The 16802-nt window shown below is 44.0% G+C and overlaps 1 protein-coding gene and 1 pseudogene across 1 annotated transcript; both read left to right on the forward strand.

Moving 5' to 3' along the window:
* Positions 1 to 1795: 1795 nt before the first annotated feature.
* Positions 1796 to 2525, forward strand: LOC147098339 (histone H2B-like). The gene has a single exon (XM_085970100.1). The coding sequence runs from the start codon at positions 1908 to 1910 to the stop codon at positions 2424 to 2426; it is 519 nt and encodes a 172-aa protein (XP_085826226.1). The 5' UTR covers positions 1796 to 1907; the 3' UTR covers positions 2427 to 2525.
* Positions 2526 to 14767: 12242 nt separating this feature from the next.
* Positions 14768 to 15448, forward strand: LOC147098340 (histone H1-like; annotated as a pseudogene).
* Positions 15449 to 16802: the final 1354 nt, after the last annotated feature.

A 16802-nucleotide genomic window follows, 5' to 3' on the forward strand; every position in this document is an offset into this window, starting at 1 on the left:
ATGCAGAATAAAACCCACAGTCACATATCAGAGGCTGACTGGTAGAGTAAAACCTAAAATTTACATATCAGAAACTGACAGTTACTGTGTAAAATCCACACTCTCTCCTCAGAGACTGACAGGTACAGTGTAAAACCCACATTCATGTATCAGAAACTGAATGGTACTGAATAAAACCAATAATATCACACCAGATCTCGATGGGTACAGAATAGAACCCACGTTCACAAACCAGGAACTGAATGATGCAGAGTAAATCTCACAATCACAAATCAGAAACAGACAGTTATAGCATAAAACCCACACTCACACTCTGATAGATAGAGAATTAAAAATGCATTCAAATACCATTGACAGACACAGACTAAAAACCACATTCACAAACCAAAGGCTGACAGAAATAACATAAAACTCATTCTCACAGAACAGAAATTGAAAGGTGCAGAATAAAACCCAATCTCTCTCATCAGAGACTGACAGGTACAGAGTAAAACCCACATTCACGTACAGAATCAATCAACACTGACACAGATTATCAGAGACTGACAGGTACAGAATAAATCTCACGCTCGCATGCTGTATCAGAGAAGACAGATATACAGAATGAATCTCACACTCACATACAGTGCCAGATAGTGACAAGAGACAAAATTAATCTAACTCTTACATACAGTATCAATGACTGACAGGTAAAGAATAAATCTCAAACTCACATGCCATACCAGGAACAGACAGATATAGAATAACTCTCAATCTCACATACACGATCACAGATTGGCAGAGCAAGAGAATGAATCTCACACTGGCACAGAGTATCAGACGGTAACAGACCCAGAATTAATACACACTCGTACACACTACCAGTAAATGATAGAGACACAGTTAACCCCAGACTGATTGGTGCAGAATAAATCTCACTCTCACATAAAGTATCAGAGATTGACAGATATATAATTACTCTACCACTCACATACATAACAGAGACTGACAGACAGAGAATGAATCTCACAGTAACACAGAGCAGCAGAGCAGATACAGAATTACACAATCAGATGCAGTACAATTGATTTCAGATAGATTCAGTCCCACACTCATACAGTACTAGAAACTAGCAGAAATGGAAGGAATCTCAAACTAACATCAAGTAGCAGAGACTGATAGATGCAGTACGAATCCCACTTTCATAAACCGAGTGTATAGCATATTCATGTAGAATCCTTCGCTGAAAAACAGTGCGAGAGACAGACTGATTCAGAACTAATCTGACACTAACATACAGTACCAGAGACTGAGAGATACAGAATGAATCCCACACTCACACTCAGTACCAGAGACTGACAGATACAGAATGAATCTCAGACTCGCACATCCCAGTGACAGACAGATACAGAATTAATATCACACACACGTACACTACCAGAGAATCAGATTCCGAATGAATCCAAACACTGACACACGGTACCAGATTTTGACGGATGCAGATGGCATCCCACCCTGACATGTGATATCGGTGACGGACAGGAAACGAATGGATCCCACACTCACATACTGTAACAGAGACTGAGATTGAGAATGATTCCCACAATTACATAAATCACCAGAGACTGAGTGACACAGAACTATTCTCCCACACACAGAGTACCACCGACTGGCAGATACTGAACTAAAGTGGGGGGACCACACCACAAGGCGTGGATATAGTGCACATTTTGGAGGAAGTACATCTAAATTGCTGTCCCGTGCGTCAGGAGTGCTTGGCGCCAGGTTAATGGGCTGGGAAATGGTCAATGGGCAGATGAAGCTTCCTCTGCTCCTGGAATGGCCTTTCTGACTGCAGGGGGCATGCTGGTAGCAATCACTCAATCTGAATGGATACGTAAAGAAGCCAATCAGAGAGATGCGGAACAATGGAATTTGACATCACTCCTAACAAACCAATCACAATCATTGTCTTCACCCATCCCTCATTAGCATATGGCTGTGGGGGCAGCCTATTTAAGCCTGGCCTGGAGCGGGGTTGCGTCATTTTGTGTCTGAAATCGAGTTTGAGAATGGTTGACGAAAAGAAAACAGCGGCCAAGAAAGGCGCCAAGAAAACCGTCACTAAACCGGCAGCGAAGGGCGGCAAGAAGCGCAGAAAATCGAGGAAGGAGAGTTACTCCATCTACATCTACAAAGTGATGAAGCAGGTTCACCCAGACACCGGCATCTCCTCCAAGGCCACGGGCGTCATGAACTCATTTGTGAACGATATTTTCGAGCACATCGCGGGTGAGGCTTCCCGCCTGACCCATTACAACAAGCGGCGCACCATCAGCTCCCGGGAGATTCAGACCGCCGTGCGCCTGCTGCTGCCCGGGGAGCTGGCCAAGCATGACGTGTCGGAAGGGACAAAGGCGGTGACCAAATACACCAGCTCCAAGTAAAACTCCACGCTGTCCTGAAAGAACAAACCCAAAGCACAACGGCTCTTTTAAGAGCCACCCACAATCTCTTAAAGAGCGACACAATCGCATCTCCATTTAGACACAATTTACTGTAATTTTTTCCTGAACAGGTTTGAGAACCTTAAGTTCTTAGCAGTAGATTTAGATTTGAATTCTCAAATTAGCAGTTTTAATGTCATCTAGCAAAATACTGCAGATGCTGGAAATCTGAAATAACAAGATGCTGGAAAGACTCAGCAGGTCAGGCAGCATTCGTGGTGAGAAAAAGTTAACGTTTCAGGTCTGGGACCCTTCATCAGTTTTAATGTCTTGTTCGACATTAGTGTCACTTGAATTTCTCGACCAGTACCAGTAAACTGCAAACACGATCCCTGGTCGTTATTTCCCTTTGTTCTCTGACCCGTTCATTTACAACGCCTGCCGAAGAATTAAGAGCTTGTTCTAGGGGTAAGACTCAGTTTCCAGTCACATCGTTCTCTCAAGGCGTTTTCAAGTTTTGAAAATAAATGTTGGGGGTTTATTAACCCGAGACTTGTTGCAATGTAACAGCCCAGAATGGGAGTTCTGACAGAGACCGGAACGGGGGCAGTTTGAACACTGTCCCTCTTCTCTTTTCACAGGGCTCCCGGTTCTGTTTTCACTCCCGCCTGTGCAAAGGATCGATCGATAATTATTGAAACCTCACTGTTACAAAGATTAAGCTGGAATGTGTCCGCTTACAGAATCAATGGGCATTGATTCCCGCCCGTTACATTCTGAAATTGAACACGCAAATAATCCTGATTGTCACAGCCTGGAATGTGCAAGGGAAATATGGAATAATACAACAGGGAATAAAACGTGCTTGGAAATCTTTGGCTAAAGGTGGATTTATTAACATAATCCTCAATTTAAAAATTATTGGCGGGGTTTTTGAAATTTAAAAAATCGTTGGAGGTCTGACTGTTGAAGCAGTTATTTCCGCCCTCTTTTCATTGGTGGGAAAAACAGACTGTGATTGGTCACCGGAAAACACCAATGAAATTCACCACAGAGCGACCAATCACAAGTACGCTGTCTGCATTCCTCCAGAAGGTATAAGAAGGGCAGATGTGGGAGGAGTTTCTCACTTTTTCTTTGACCGTGTTAATTTTGCAAATGTCTGGAAGAGGAAAAACCGGCGGTAAAGCTCGGGCCAAGGCCAAGTCTCGCTCATCCCGGGCCGGACTGCAGTTCCCTGTGGGCCGTGTTCATAGGCACCTGCGAAAGGGCAACTATGCTCAGCGTGTGGGTGCCGGAGCCCCGGTCTACATGGCTGCTGTGCTCGAGTATCTGACCGCTGAAATCCTGGAGCTGGCCGGCAACGCCGCCCGCGACAACAAGAAGACCCGCATCATCCCCAGACACCTGCAGTTGGCCGTCCGGAACGACGAGGAGCTCAACAGGCTGCTGGGAGGGGTGACCATCGCTCAGGGCGGGGTGCTGCCTAATATCCAGGCGGTGCTGCTGCCCAAGAAAACCAGCACTGCCAGCTCCAAGAGCAAGTAAACCGGACAAGATTCAATCTAATAACCCAAAGGCTCTTTTCAGAGCCACCCACATTATCTTTGAAAGGGCTGGTTACTGTTCTGTTATATGGGTCACAATTATCTCAGACCTAAATTAACATGTTAAATCTTACATTCTACTTTGAAATTCACAGATTTGTCGATTAAGTTATCTATCCACCACTCATCTGACAATCAAATGCTGCCACACCGTAAATGAGTAACAGATACAATTGCTATCCTGTATGAACGAATACTCCCTCACTCACAAGCAGTACCAGTGAGTGAGTGCGTGGTAGGTCTTTTCCTATACTCACCTGTCAATCCCACACTGAGACAGTACCAGAAAGTGACAGATACAGTATCTATCCCATATACAGCAGTGAATCTCACCTTGTCACATAGTACCAGAGTGACAGAGGAATTGTCTATCCCACACTCAATGATCAACCACACTGTTCACGCTGGAATCGGGTGAGCGCGTCCATCTGCTTTTAATGGTTGTTTGGAGTTTTCAGCTTGACCAATAAACTACTTGGCAATGGTTTTAAGCGGAACATAAACACGGTGCTGAGGTATCACTGTCGAATTTAAAATGGTTTCTGCTGATTCATTGTCTCTTGTTGCAGCACTTGCTTTCAGCCAGGAGATGGCACCAACCTCTAATAGTTTGGAGAGTGCGGATTGTGTCCACACATCCAGACCGCCGTGAGTCTGGTGCTGTCCGAGCACGGGGTGGCCAAGAATGCCAGCTCCAAGTAAAACTCCACAATTTACTGACAGAAATATATAAATCACAAAGGGTCCTTTAAGAGCTACCCACAGCCTCTGTGAAGGAGCCGCCAGTTTAATGCACTGATTTCGTCAGTTTATTCATTCTGGCTAACGTCCTGTCAATCTGATGAGGAAATTCTCAGAAAATTAGTGAAACTGCCCCAATTTAACGTCTGTCTCTGGTGAATGTAATAATTATAAATAAAAGTCTTTCTTTTTTGAATTTGGTGGAATGTTTCAAACTTAATTTTAAAATTGATCAATTGAGGCCAATAGTTTATTCTATTAAGGAAATGGGATTCCAATCAAGCGACCAATCCTGTAGCCTCAGATTACAGCGGGATCCGACAGTTAGACCTAGAGACATTACAGTCCATCCAATGACTTTACATAAACCCTTGAATTTCACAATCCCCGACAGTATCTGTGCAGGAAGCAAACTTCAGACGGAGAATAATCTCACAAGTTGGCCTCTTGTCATAGAAGCTCGGTTTAACCTATTGTGAGGTGGAAAGCTCCGGTTCCCCGTCACACCATCTGTCTGATATATAAAAGCTGAATGGAAACAGAACACTGAGCGCATGGACACCCAGGAAGACTAAAAGAGCATTTCACTGTGAGGGAAGAATACGGGGTCCGGGTTAAAGATTCACATGTAACCCCATAATAATGCTTATAATTCTGACGCTATTCCTCACCCCAATATATCCCCGCTCCCGGTCCCAGGTCGCTGCTCTCTCTGTGATGAGGTGGGGGGTTCTAAGAAGAGCCTTTGTTTTGTGCCCTGGATGTTGTCACTAAGCACTTTACGGTGGCGCTTGGCTCCGCCTTTTCCCAGACCTTTGCCTCCTTTACCTCTTCCAGACATGACGATTCCTCACAGGAATATAAACTAAATGATAAACACTCGCCGTCCTGATGAATTTATGAAGCCAGCCCGGCTCGGGTCGAGAAAGGCAGAGTGTGAGAGAGGCTGGGAGGAGACAGGATCAGAGTGACAGACAGAGCAGAGACAGCGTAATCTGAGCTTCAGCTCCGCCTCCAGCTGTCACGGTTCAGCACTGAAATAGTTTAATAGTTTTATGCTCCTCCCCCTCTCCCCGCACAGTGTTTAAAGCGACAGGAAGGGCCCATGCGAGCTCCCCTCCCCCAGCTCTGCCAGCGGGGGCCGTTTCCTCTGTGCTCGGCTGATGATCGCTGAACACATCAGGGAGCGGAGATATCACGGGCCCGAGTAAGGGAGCAAACAGCAGCCTCCTCACAGCAGCACATCGCATTGGGACTGTGTCCACAGATGGGCTTTGAGACGGGGCAAGTTCAGCGGAAACCGGGGACTGTTTGAAAGAGGCAGAGTGGGGCGGGAACAATTTCCGGAACATTGAGTGAGTGGGGAAACGGAGAGGCCATTCTCGGGCTGTGATTGTCCAGTGTACGGTAACATAGAAAGTAAATCACTTCGCTTTTTCAAATCATTATTGCTTTCTTTCCCCAAATCAGTATTGGATGTTCCTGATTCAGTTCCAAACTCACCGCGTCTGTTGTTGTTGGACAGTGAACAGTGGAAGCACAGCCTGGCATTGAGGATGTGGGCAGTTTCACAAAATGCAACTATTGCAGGCAGCAGGAGAGAAATGTGAAAGGACACAATTCAAAAATCGGTTAATTACTTTCGATGCGTTGAGTTCTCCAGAAAAGTGCTGCTGGTGATCGGGAGATACATCGCAGCTCTCTCAGATACATCAGCATCCGGGTTCCGTGACATTCTGTTAACTACATAGGCCCTCAACTCGGTTTCAATAGACTGAAAGCAATTGCTTGTACAGTCCAGCTACCTGTGGTTATATTCCAGGAAGCCATTCTGTATTGTACAGGTAGTCCCATTGGAATGGGAGATTAAACCCTGCACTGTGCAATCGGGTGGTCCCATTCATGATCCAGTGCTGGGTTTGGGTTGTGTCTGGATGCTGATAACTTACTGTAGAACCGTCCTACACACCTGGTGTGGAGATTCTGAGTGCCGCTGTACTGCAGTGAGGTCAGGCAATGACACGGTTTGTATTGCGGTTTCGTCGCTTCAGATAATTTACTTCATTATAAACAGACACCTTAATTATAACTGTATTTTTATATTCTCCCGGAACCTGTCGTTATCTTTTAACTAATATTGTTCTCGTATTATTATTCTCATAGCAAAATATTTCAATGAGTCAGAACAAACGTGGTTTGTCATCGACCCGGAACACAAGGAACAGTGCAGGCAGCTCCCCCTCACTCACAGTAAGTACATTATCGGTCACAGAGCGCAGAGACACAGAACTGGCCTCAGTCCTAATATCACAGGCAACAGAAACAGTCAGTCCCACAGTGACCGGAATCCCCCCTTTCACGTTATGAATTCCCCTGTCATTTGCAGCAGTCGAATAAGATGTTGTTTCAATGACAAATCAAATCGCACTGAGAGGCAGATCCATTTTCACGCCCTTACACACACACGAACGGATAGACAATGACACGGTGTCAATCCACGCTGCTGGCTGTACAGGGATTATCAAACCCAACAACTAACGGACAAGATTAGAGAATCAGTGGTAATGGACTGAACCACACCTCCTCCTGAGACAGTCACTGATAATCTCAAACTAGCACTGGCCTACACAAGGCGGATTAGGAATGAAATCCAACAGTCACACAGAGCAGGTACAGTAGAGTACAAGAGACTGCCAATTACATAAGAATTTTAACACACACACATACCAGTCTAACAGGTAAATAATCAATCCCACACTCACAAACATTAGGAGAACTGACAGTTACAGAATAAACCCCACACTCGCAAAAGAGACAGACAGGTACAAATAAAATCCACAATCACACCAGAAACTGACAGGTACAGACAAAACACTACATTCATATACTAGGAATTGAGTTAGAGTAAAATCCACACACACATCCTAGAGACCGATAGCTATAGTGTAAAACTCACACTCACATACTAGGTTGAAAGCTATAGATAAAATCAACACTCATTTAAAAGAGACTGACAGATACAGAGTGAAACTCGCACTCACATCCCAGAGAGTGACAGGTACAGGGGGAAACCAACACGCACAAGCATAGACTGGCAGATACAGGCTAAACTCCACAATCCCATCCCAGAAACTGTCAGTGACTGATTAAAACCCTTAATCATATAACAGGAACTGACAGGGACAGCATAAAACCCCACTCACGTACTAGAAACTGACATTTACAGAGATCACACCACACTCACATACAAGAGACAGAAAGGTACGGAGTGAAATCCACACTTGCACACCAGAAGCTGACAGATACAGAATAACATCCCAGAGACTGACAGGTACAGAGTAAAGCCCACACTCACACTCCAGACTCTGAACGATGAAGAGGAAAACAAAACTCAGGCACCAGAGAATAACAGATACAGATTAATGCCATTACTCACAAACCAGTGACTTACAGGTGCAGTTTAAATTCCACACTCCCATCCCAGAAACTGTCAGGTACTGAATAAAATCCTTACTCTTACAGCAGAAATTGACAGGTACAGCGACAAACCCACACTCACATGCCAGAGACTGTAAGATACAGAGTGAAACTCACACTCACAAACCAGAGACTGTGAGATACAGAGTGAAACTCACACTCACATACCAGAGACTGTGAGATACAGAGTGAAACTCACACTCACATACCAGAAAATGCAGGTGCAGAATACATCCAAGATTTGCATAACAGAAACTGAAGGTAGTGAAATGCAACACATTCCAGAGATTGACAGTTTAAAAAAAAAAATCCACACTCACATCCCAGAGATTGTCAGGAATAGAGTAAAATCCTCAATCATAGAACAGAAACTGACAGATACATATTACAACACACTCACATATACCAGAAACCACAGGTACAAAATAAAGCACATATTCACATACCAGATTCTGGCTGTTACAAAGAAAAATGCACACACACATCCCAGAGACAGAGCTGCACAGAGTGAAACACACACACACGTGGCAGAAACTGAATATTACAGTCAAAAACCCACACTCACATCCCATAGATATAAAAATTAGAAGCAGGAGTAGGCCATATGGCCCCTCAAGCATCACAGTCACAGAATAAAGCCACTCTCACACACTAGAGATTGTCAGAGCACGCTTCCATGCCAGAAATTGACAGGTAAAGATTAAAGCCTGGCACTCGTAAAGCAGAATCTGACAGATAGAGTAAAACCCACCCGCGCACACCAAAGACTAACAGATACAGAATAAAACCCCCACACACATCCACGAGTATGACAGATACAGAGTAAAACCCCCACACACAACCCCGATTATGATATATATATATATATATGAGTAAAACCCACACACACATCATAGAGTATAACAATTTATAGAGCACAACTCACGTCCCAGAGACAGATACAGAATAAAACGCTCACTCACACACCAAAGACTGAGAGATACACAGTAAGTCCCACATTCACATACCAGAGACTAACAGATACAGAGTAAAACTCATACTCACATCCCAGAAACTAACAGGCACTGATCAAATCCACACATACAACAAAAACTGAAAAGTTCATAATACAAACCACTTGCACATACAAGAAATCAAGAAGTACAGAATAAAGCCCGTCCCCACAATCCAGACACTGACAGGTACAAAGAAAAATGCACACACAGATACCAGAAACTGATAGAGACAGAATAATCTCACACTCACACACCTGTGACTGACTGATACATAATAAACCCACACTCACATACCAGAAGCTGACAGGTACATAATAAAACACACCTTTGCATAGCAGAAAAAGAAGATTGTGAAAAAGACACTCACAAAGCAGAGACTGACAGTTAAAGATGAAAACCCACACTCACGAACCAGAAAATTACAGATTCGGAGTGAACCCTTTCTTCCATAGCAGAAATTGACAGGGAGAAAGCAAAACTCACACTCATGTATCGGAAATGGATTTGAACTGAATAAAACCAGTACTACCATACCAGAGATCGATGGGTATAGAATAGAACCCACATTTACAAACCAGAGACTGTTTGATGCAGAGTAAAACTCACAATCACAAATCAGAAACAGCCAGTTATAGCATAAAACCCACACTCACACTTCAGACGCTGATAGATAGAGAATAAAAAATGCATTCAAATACGATAGACAGACAGACACAGACTAAAACCCACATTCACAAACCAAAGACTCACAGAAACAGAACAAAACCCACTCTCAGAACAGAAATTAAAAGATGCAGAATAAAACCCACACTCACATATCAGAGACTGACTGCTGGAGTAAAAAACAAAATTCACATATAAGAAACTGACAGTTACAGAGTAAAACACACATTCACGTACCAGAGACTGGCAGGTTCAGGTTGAATCACACACTGACACAGAATATCAGAGTGTGACAGACACAGAATGAGTCCCACACACATGCAATACCAGAAAATGATCGAAACACAATGAATTCCACACTGACACCGATTATTAAAGACTGACTGGTACAGAATGATTCTCACTCTCACAAAAAGCACTAGAGACTGACAGACACAGAATTAATCTAATTCCAAGATAGGCCACAAGAGACTGATATATATAGCATATATAAATAGAAACATAGAAGATAGGAGCAGGAGTAGGCCATTCGGCCCATCGAGCCTGCTCCGCCATTCAATGCGATCATGGCTGATCATTCAAGTTCAGTACCCGGTCCCTGCTTTCTCCCCATACCCCTTGATCCCTTTTGCCTTAAGAAATATATCCAACTCCTTCTTGAATATATTTAATGTATTGGCCTCTACTGCCTTCTGTGGTAGAGAATTCCACAGGTTCACCACTCTCTGGGTGTAGAAATTCCTCCTCATTTCTGTCCTAAAAGGCCTACCCCTTATCCTTAGACTGTGACCCCTGGTTCTGAACTCCCCGATCATCAGGAACATCCACCCTGCATCTCGTCTGTCCAGTCCTGTCAGAATTTTATAAGTTTCAATGAGATCCCCTCTGATTCTTCTAAACTCCAGCGAATAGAAGCCCAATCGACCCAATCTCTCCTCATATGTCATTCCTGCCATCCCAGGTATTAGCCTGGTGAATCTTTGCTGAACTCCTTCCATGGCAAGAACATCCTACCTCAGATAAGGTGACCAAAACTGCACACAATACTCAAGATGTGGTCTCACCAAGCCCTGTACAACTGCAGCAAGACATCCTTGTTCCTGTACTCAATCCCTCTCGCTATGAAGGCAAACATACCATTTGCCTTCTTAACCGCCTGCTGCCGCTGCATGCTTACCTTCAGCGACTGGTGCACAAGGACACCCAGGTCTCGTTGCACTTCCGCTTCTCCCAATCTATTGCCATTCAGGTAATAATCTGCCTTCCTGTTTTTGCCACCAAAGTGGATAACCTCACATTTATCCACATTATATTGCATCTGCCATGCTTCTGTCCAATCACCCAACCTGTACAAATCATCCTGTATTATCTTGGCATCCTCCTCACAGCACACACGCCCACCCAGCTTTGTGTCATCTGCAAATTTGGAGATATTACATCTAGTTCCCTTGTCTAGATCATTAATATATATTGTGAATAGCTGGGGTCCAAGGACCGATCCCTGCATTACCCCACTAGTCACTGCCTGCCACTCGTTTATTCCAGCTCTTTGCTTTCTATCTGCCAACCAGTTCGCTATCCAAGTCAATACCTTGCCCCCAATCCCATGTGCCTTAATTTTACATGATAATCTCTTATGTGGGACCTTATCGAAAGCCTTTTGAAAGTCCAAATACACCACATCCACTGGTTCTCCCTTACCTATTTTACTAGTTACATCCTCAAAAAATTCCAGTAGATTAGTCAAGCACGATTTACCTTTTGTAAATCCATGTTGACTTTGTCCGATCCTGTCACTGTTTTCCAAGTGCTCTGCTATTACATCCTTTATAATGGACTCTAGCATTTTCCCCAATACCGATGTCAGGCTTACTGGTCTGTAATTCCCCATTTTCTCTCTACCACCTTTTTTGAATAGCGGTGTAACATTAGCTACCCTCCAATTCATGGGTACTGTTCCAGATTCCATCGAATGTTGGAAGATAATCAACAATGCATCTACTATTTCTAGGGCCCCTTCCTTAAGTACCCTAGGATGTAGATTATCAGGCCCTGGGGATTTATCGGCCTTCAATCCCATCAATTTCCCTAACACCATTTCCCTACAAATACTGATTTCTTTCAGGTCCTCCCTTCCATCAGATCCTATGTTCCCCGACATCTCTGGAAGGTTATTTGTGTCCTCCTTTGTGAAGACAGAACCAAAATATGTATTTAATTGATCTGCCATTTCTTTGTTCCCCATTATAAATTCTCCTGATTCTGACTGCAAGGGACCTACGCTTGACTTCACCAATCTTTTTCTCTTCACATATCTATAAAAGCTTTTACAGTCAGTTTTTATGTTCCCTGCAAGCTTATTCTCATATTCTGTTTTCCCTTTCTTAATTAATCCCTTTATCCTCCTTTGTTGAATCCTAAACTGTGCCCAATCCTCTGGTTTACTGCTTTTTCTGGCCAATTTATATGTCCTCTCCTTGGATCTTATGCTTTCCCTAATTTCCCTCGTTAGCCACGGTTGAGTCACCGTTTTTGTTTTATTATTATGCCAAGCGGGGATGAACAAACTCTGTAGTTCATCCATGCGGTCTTTGAATGTTTGCCATTGCCTATCCACCGTTAACCCTTGGAGTGACATTCCCCAATCAATCCTACCCAACTCGTGCCTCAGACCATCGTAGTTTCCTTTATTTAAATTCAGGACCCTAGTCTCTGAGTCAAATCTCAGTCTTACAATCAGTTTCAGAGATTGACACATACATAATGACTCCCACATTCACACACAGTACCAGAGACGGACAGATACCGAAATAGTTTAACTGTCACACACAGTATCAGAGATAGATATATAAAGAATGAATCCCACACTTTCATACAACACCAGAGACTGACAGATACTGATTAAATCTAATTCTCACATACAGAATCATAGACTGACAATGAAAGAATGAATCTCACACTATCTCAGAGAATCAGAGACAGACAGGTACAGAATGAATCCCACACTCATATACAGTACCAGAAAATAGAGAAAAAAATGAATCCCACTCTGATGCAGAGTATTAAATACTGATTGCTAAATAGTGAATCTCACTTTCAAACATAATACCAGAGACTGACAGATACAGAATGAACCTCCCTGTTATATAGAGTATCAGAGACTGATTAATACAGAAACAATCCATACTGACACAGATTATCAAAAACTGACAGGTACAGAATAAATCTCACACTCACATACGGTGTCAGAGATTGACATATACACAGAATTAATCTCACACTCACTGACAGTATCTGATAGTGACAGAGACAGAATTAATCTCTCACATACAGTATCAGTGACTGACAGATACACAGAATAAATCTCACACTCTGATACAGTACCAGATAGTGACAGAGACAACATTAATCTAACTCTCACATACAGTATCAGAGACTGACAGTTAGAGAATAAATCCTAAACTCACATGCCATACCAGGGACTGTCTGATATAATATAAATCTCAAACTCACATACAGTATCACAGATTGGCAGAGAAAGATAAAGAATCTCACACTGACACAGATTATGAGACGGTGACAGCCCCAGGATTAATACAAACTCATACAAAGTACCTGCAATTGATAGAGACAAACTTAACACCATATTGAAGACTGATTGGTGCAGAATGAATCTCACTCTCTCATACAATACCAGAGATTGACAGATATATAATTACTCTAACACACACATACAGAACAGAGGCTGACAGACAGAGAATGAATCTTACAGTAAAACAGAGAATCAGAGGGCCTGGCAGATACTGAATGAGTACAATTAATTTACAGATAGATGCAGTCCCACACTCACATACAGTACCAGATACTAGCAGAAATTGAATGAATATCAAACTAACATCAAGTACCAGAGACTGGTAGATGCAGTAAGAATCACACTTTCATAAACCAAGTGCGTAGCAGATTCATGCAAAATTCTTCTCTGAAAGACAGTATGAGAGATACACTGATTCAGAACTAATGTGACACTAGAATACAGTACCAGAGACTGACAGATACAGAATGAATCTCCGACTCGCACACCATCCCAGTGACTGACAGATGCAGAATGAATCTTAGACACTCACATCCCAATGACAGACAGATACAGAATTAATATCACACACACGTACACTACCAGAGAATGACAGATTCCGAATGAATCGCAACACTGACACACGGTATCAGAGTCTGACGGATGCAGATGGAAGCCAGCACTGACACATGGTATCAGTGCCGAACAGGAAATGAATGGATCCCACACTCACATACTGTAACAGGGACTGAGGTTGCGAATGATTCCCACAATTACATAAATCACCAGAGACTGAGTGATACAGAACTATTCCCCCCACACACACACAGTACTGGAGACTGGCAGATACTGAACTAATGTGGCGGGGACCACACTGCAAGGCGTGTATATAGTGCACAGTTTGGAGGAAGTACATCTAAATTGCTGTCCCGTCTGAAAAGCTGTGCTTGGGGCATTGCATAATGGTCTCCCTCTGATCTTGGGATGACCTTTCTGACTGCAGTGGGCGTGCTGCCTTGAATTCTGATGAAACTTTCTCGACAGCAAACATCCCGCATTTCCAGACAGAAAGAGGGCAGTCTGGGAATCTGGAGTGCCCGAGTTTAATTGGACTCGGAGAGTTAATGAGGAGAGAGAAACACAGAGAGGCTGGAGGGGCCGGGAGCTGACAGCAGGATGTCTCCGCCCCGTCCGCTCGCTGCCTTTAAGTTGCTCTGTGCCGCTGCCTCTCGTTTCATTTCTGACCCAGCTCTGACTGTCAGAGAGATTTTCTACAGAGTCGCGGACATGACTGATACTACAGCCGCCGAAGCGGCTCCTCCTGCCGCCATCGCTCAAACCAAGTCTCCCAGCAAGAAGAAGAAGGCGGCTCCCCGCTCCAAGCCAGCCGGACCCACGTTGGGCGAGCAGATCCTCAAGGTTGTGGTGAGTGGCAGCGATCGCAAGGGGATATCGCTGGCCGCGATAAAGAAGGCTTTGGCTGCCAATGGCGTCGATGTGCTGAAGTTAAGTTGCCAGATCAGGTTAAGTATCAAGAGGTAAGTGGGAAACGGCTCCCTGGAGCAGACCAAGGGCACGTGTGCCACGGGTTCCTTCAGGCTCGCTAAGAAGGAATCCCAGCAGGAAGAGGGAAAGAAGGTGAAGAAACTGGCAGCCAAGAAATCTGTAGTAAAGAAACCAGCAGTCAAGAAATCTCCAGCCAAGAAACCAGCAGCCAAGAAATCTCCAGCCAGGAAACCAGCAGCCAAGAAAACGATCACCAAGAAGTCGCCAAGGTCAAAAAAGACAGCGAAAGTGGTGTCTGGGAAGAAGGCGGCGGTGAAGATGCCCAAGAGCCCCAAGAAGGCCACAGGCGGAAAGGTCAAGGTGGCCAAGAAGGTGGAAAAACAGAAGGCCAAGCCCAAATCAGCAAAGTCTCAGAAAGCAGCGAGCAAAAGAAAGAAAAAAGGACAACTTGTAAACATCTGAACCCAAAGGCTCTTTTCAGAGCCATCCACGTCTTTCCAAAAAGAGCTGATCGCGGAATCAAATGATCCATGTCCCGGGGCCACGCTCAGATTCCAAATTGAAATAATTTCACATGAACCCCAGCTCCCTGCTGACTCGCTAACATTCACTGCACCCACCCCTCCGCCAGTGTCTGCAATAAAACACAGAGAGAATTGGATGTCCGGGACGGACCTCACTCTAACTGGGGGGGTGTTCGGCTCCAGTCTCAGTTCATGGTGATTGTCAGTTCACAAATTCAGGGTGAGAGTCTCTGTGAGACACTGGCACTGGCGGAGAGACGCCGCGTCACAACTCGAACCCCAACGCATGAGATTCCCCAAATCAGCTGGAATAAGGTGTTTGTAAACTGCTGAACCAGTCTGGGTGGGGAAGTGTGGGGAGAAGGAATAAGGTCGGAGATTGACATGGAAGGAGACGGGTCGACTTTTGATCGAAGGGACTGTATATAGGTGGGAATATTACTGATTGTTAATTGTAACAGGACCTTATTTAAAAGATTCTGGTTTCAGGAAACCCTTAAATATGAAGTCCGAGTCTGTAAGGGTTTGTGCGGAGTGCTGTCTTTCGGTTCTACTGTCGATTAACGGTTTGAAATTGGCGGTTGCAGAAAGCTGGAGGTAGAGCTGCAAGATCAGAGGCGGCTCTCTGCTCTGTCTGTCATTCTTGAAATTGTCTCCTCCGCTCCCGCTCCCTCTGTTTAATCAATTCAATTCAATTCAAATCGCTTTATTGGCATGACAAGGTACATCTTATGTTGCCAAAGCATCGAAAAACATTCATGGTTGTACACAAAAATACAGATCTATCCATACAGTGTATAAACAGATATATCCCTGAGTGTATGAATATACATTCATATAATTTGTATATACTCTTTTCTTATATTTAGTGGTTGTCCCTCTGTTTATGGCAAGCTGTAACATAGTGTGCCGCTAAGGTTACACAATTTCTCTCTTCCCCTAGTAGGTATGGGAGTTTTTGGTCGTCATTCAAATTTCTGAATTCCGGGCATATTTTTGTGAATTTTGGGTAGAAATTCTCCCTTATACCCTGATATTTTCTACAAGCTGTGAGGAAGTGCATCTCTGTCTCCACCACTCCCTGACTGCAGTGAGAGCATATCCTGTCCTCTCTTGGTAGCCGGGTCTGCCTGTGTCTACCTTTTTCGATCACCAGGCTATGTTCACTAAGTCTGTACATTGTCAAGGTTTTTCTCAGTTTGCTATCCTTTACCATGGTCAGGTAATCAGCCATGTTGTATTGTCTGTTTAGGGCCAAGTAGCAATTGAGTTTGCTTTGGGTTTTTGTTGTT

This window comes from Somniosus microcephalus, chromosome 29, assembly GCF_052327205.1.
Source record: "Somniosus microcephalus isolate GS21.2 chromosome 29, FLI_Smic_1.0, whole genome shotgun sequence".
NCBI classification, from domain to species: Eukaryota; Metazoa; Chordata; class Chondrichthyes; order Squaliformes; family Somniosidae; genus Somniosus; species Somniosus microcephalus.

Coding starts and splice junctions, on each gene's coding strand:
- LOC147098339 (XM_085970100.1), top strand. CDS start 1,908: ATGGAATTTGACATCACTCCTAACAAACCAATCACAATCATTGTCTTC.